Here is a 3,561-nt window from a genome sequence, read left to right as displayed (position 1 = left end):
GATAAACACACTTCCCATCAACCACCATATTTGATATGGATTTCATTGAGATTGGAATAAACAAAGCTATCAATCAAAGACAAATGAAAACAGCTGTCTCAAGAGATAAAAACTCCCTTTCAAAACTGAGCTTTCTTATAAATATATATGGACCCTTTGAGGAAGTCTCCATGAGTGGTTATTTCTTGTGGTAGGAAGTCTACTCTTATAAGAAAGGCAGGTATGGGTGCAGAAGTTGAGAAATGTGGTGTTGAATTGTCAGGAATTGCAGCTTCTGAAACACATGGAGAAGAGTCCCCTTATTTTGCTGGATGGAAAGCTTATGATGAAGATCCTTATGATGCTGTGAAGAACCCTTCAGGAGTCATCCAGATGGGATTAGCTGAAAACCAAGTGATAATTACCCTAACATGCATACATACATGCATGCATACTTAAATACATACATACACATGTTTAGGTCACTATTATATATCTACACACTGCTCTATTGATACATTCACCCTTTCTTTCTATTTTTGTCAATAAAACACAACACACTTTTGGTAGGTTTCTCATAATAAAATTAGAAAGAATACATGGAAAATATAGTGTGTGCGTGCGTGTGTGTGTCATTCCATGTATCATATTTGTCGTCGTCATCTAAGCCTTAACACAACTAATTGGGGTTGGCTGCACAAATCCTGTTAATGTGGTAGTTCTATTCTACAAGGGTTTTTGGAATGTCATATTATCTGAATTCATGATAGAAGTTGTGGCAAAAGTTTATGCATGCTAGCCCGACGCAACTCTCCTATTTTGGGGCTTGGGACCAGCAATTAAAACTCAAAACTCTCACAATCGCTACATGATAGTCTATAATCTATTACATATTTGATTAAAATCAAGGAGTTTTATTTCCCTATGAATGTATTTAAGTACATGTATAGCTGTGATCTTGGGCCTTTGATCAAATGTTGTATTTTATCTTTTGAACAGGTTTCATTGGATTTGATAGAGGAGTATTTGGGGCAGCATCCAGAAGCATCTAATTGGGGGATTGGGAAGTCTAGCTTGAGAGAAATTGCCTTGTTTCAAGACTATAATGGACTCAAAACTTTCAGACAGGTTTTTAATATATATATATATATATATATATATATATATATATATATATATATCTCTTCCACACATTGAATTTATTGCTGCAAAAGTACCTAAAACTTCTCTTTAGTTCATATAATCATCTTATATTGCTCGTCTAAGAAGATAATCTAAAAACACACAAAACTCACATTTCATTTCTGTTACACTTATATGGGTAGTTCGCATTCGCGATGAAATGCATTGGAATTGCATAAAATCGTAACCTTATTCTGCAACATTTGTATGCGCGATCAGGCATTGGCAAGTTTCATGGAGCAAATAAGAGGAAAAAGAGTGAAATTCGATCCTAATAGGATTGTCCTAACTGCAGGCGCGACTGCAGCCAACGAGCTATTAACATTCATATTAGCAGACCCAGGAGAAGCTTTGCTGGTTCCAACTCCATATTATCCAGGGTGAGAACTATCTCCACCTCAGGCTCTTGCATTTTGAGCTTTGATCTGTGTTGTGGATTAGAAATCACTTCGTGTTTTCCTTCTTTTAGTAAGAAACTAATCCGATATTTCCAACATGAAACATTATATGCAAATTATTTAAGTTCATCTCAATGAAGAATACTTCGACTAGAAATGCAAATTCAACATTCTTTTTCCTTAAGGCTGCAGCGTTTGGATGCACAATTGAATTAATTTCAATAATCATAATGTTGGCACTAGCCTTCAAATTTCCAAATTTCTATTGTATTACTTTCAAGTTGGGGTGCAAGACCTCATTTTGATTATTTCCTCCCTATTGAACTGACTATTGCATTCCAATTCAATAGTGCTCTCAACTACAGCCCAAGCTGATTTGAAATTTTGTGTTTGATTCTTATATATTATGTTAATATTATATTAATTCCATTAGTAAAATCTTCTGCAGTTTCGATCGAGATCTAAGGTGGAGAACCGGCGTAAAGATTGTACCTGTCCATGGCACCAGCAAGAACAACTTCCGAATCACTGTCGAAGCCTTAGAAAATGCCTACTTTGAAGCTGAATCTACAAACATTAAAATCAAAGGCCTTCTGATTACAAATCCATTGAACCCATTAGGCGCAACGATTGAACGTTCGGTCCTCGAAGACATTCTCCGCTTTGTCTCGCATAAAAACATCCATCTCATATCCGACGAGATCTACTCAGGCTCTGCCTTCTCCTCATCCGAATTTACAAGCATCGCGGAGATCGTCGAGGCCCACAACTATAAAGATTCAGAGAGGGTCCACATTGTCTATAGCCTGTCCAAAGATCTGGGCCTTCCTGGATTTAGGGTTGGAACAGTATATTCATACAATGATAAGGTTGTGACTAGTGCAAGAAGGATGTCTAGCTTCAGCTTAGTTTCTTCTCAAACTCAACTTCTATTGGCTGCTATGCTATCAGATATTGAATTCACAGAGAGATATATAAGGATTAATAGAGAGAGATTAAGAAAGAGATATGAATCTTTTGTTGAGGGACTGCGGTGGGCGGGGATCGAGTGTTTGGATGGGAATGCTGGTCTATTTTGCTGGATGAATTTGAGGCCGTTGATGGAGGAGACGACGAGAGAAGGAGAGTTGGAGTTGTGGGATTCGATCCTGAATGAAGTGAAGGTAAATGTGTCTCCAGGGTGTTCTTGCCATTGTAGTGAGTTTGGGTGGTTTAGGGTGTGCTTTGCTAACATGAGCCAGGAGGTGTTGGGTGTTGCTCTAAGGAGAATGAAGGAGTTCATGGAGAGGAGAAAGAGAAAGGCCCAACTCTTCGTTTAGGCTGTCCTTTGCTAAGATGAGCCAGGAGGTGCTGGGTGTTGCTCTAAGCAGAATGAAGGGGTTTATGGAGGAGACAGAGAAAGGCCTCTCTCTCTCTCTCTCTCTCTCTCTCTCTCTCTCTTCATTTTTGTGATTGAAAATAACCATTTTGTGAAATCAAATGGGATTTTCTTCTCAAGAATGCTCTCTCTCTCTCTCTCCATTCTTGTGATTAATTGAAAATAATCATTTTGTGAAACAAAATTTCAGTACGTGGTGTCTTTCGCATTTTCGAGTTATAAAGTTAGCTCAATTTTATTTTATTTTTTAATGTCCGGGTGAAAGTTCTCTTACGTGTCCATGCCTCATCTTTTCCGCAGGGTAATAACTTTTGAATTTTAATACGTACTACACCGGTAATTTTTAACTGTAGGCACCACCATTTACCTACCTTACCAGCCGTGGCCGACCACAAGCATAAATAATTAAAGTAGACCCCTGTTTGTACGGACAACTTATTTCAAACGAAATTAACTATCCTTTTTCACCTGGTTTTTACCTGAATCCTACCCCGAGGGGTATTTTTGTCCATCCATACCCTAAAAATCCTCTTCCATCGGCAAAGTTTCCCACCAACAAGAAAAATAATTACACTAAAAGGCCGTGGTAATTTTTTCCTTACCCTATACCATATGAAGTTTAGT

General features: G+C 38.0%; 1 protein-coding gene across 1 annotated transcript; it reads left to right on the top strand.

The window, feature by feature from the left end:
* Positions 1–222: 222 nt before the first annotated feature.
* Positions 223–2,936, top strand: LOC131219455 (1-aminocyclopropane-1-carboxylate synthase 7-like). Its single transcript, XM_058214631.1, has 4 exons — positions 223–393; positions 979–1,107; positions 1,381–1,541; positions 2,008–2,936. The coding sequence occupies exons 1-4, from the start codon at positions 223–225 to the stop codon at positions 2,876–2,878; spliced, it is 1,332 nt and encodes a 443-aa protein (XP_058070614.1). The 3' UTR covers positions 2,879–2,936.
* The last annotated feature ends 625 nt before the right edge of the window (positions 2,937–3,561 follow it).

This window comes from Magnolia sinica, chromosome 1 (assembly GCF_029962835.1).
Source record: "Magnolia sinica isolate HGM2019 chromosome 1, MsV1, whole genome shotgun sequence".
Lineage (NCBI taxonomy): Eukaryota > Viridiplantae > Streptophyta > Magnoliopsida > Magnoliales > Magnoliaceae > Magnolia > Magnolia sinica.
This window is presented reverse-complemented; position numbering and strand designations above follow the sequence as displayed.

What these genes read in the sequence shown, in the direction of transcription:
- LOC131219455 (XM_058214631.1), top strand. Translation starts at nt 223, where the DNA reads ATGGGTGCAGAAGTTGAGAAATGTGGTGTTGAATTGTCAGGAATTGCA. An exon ending in TGGGATTAGCTGAAAACCAA is followed by an intron (nt 394 to 978) that starts GTGATAATTACC and finishes TCTTTTGAACAG; the next exon opens with GTTTCATTGGATTTGATAGA. An exon ending in GACTCAAAACTTTCAGACAG is followed by an intron (nt 1,108 to 1,380) that starts GTTTTTAATATA and finishes ATGCGCGATCAG; the next exon opens with GCATTGGCAAGTTTCATGGA.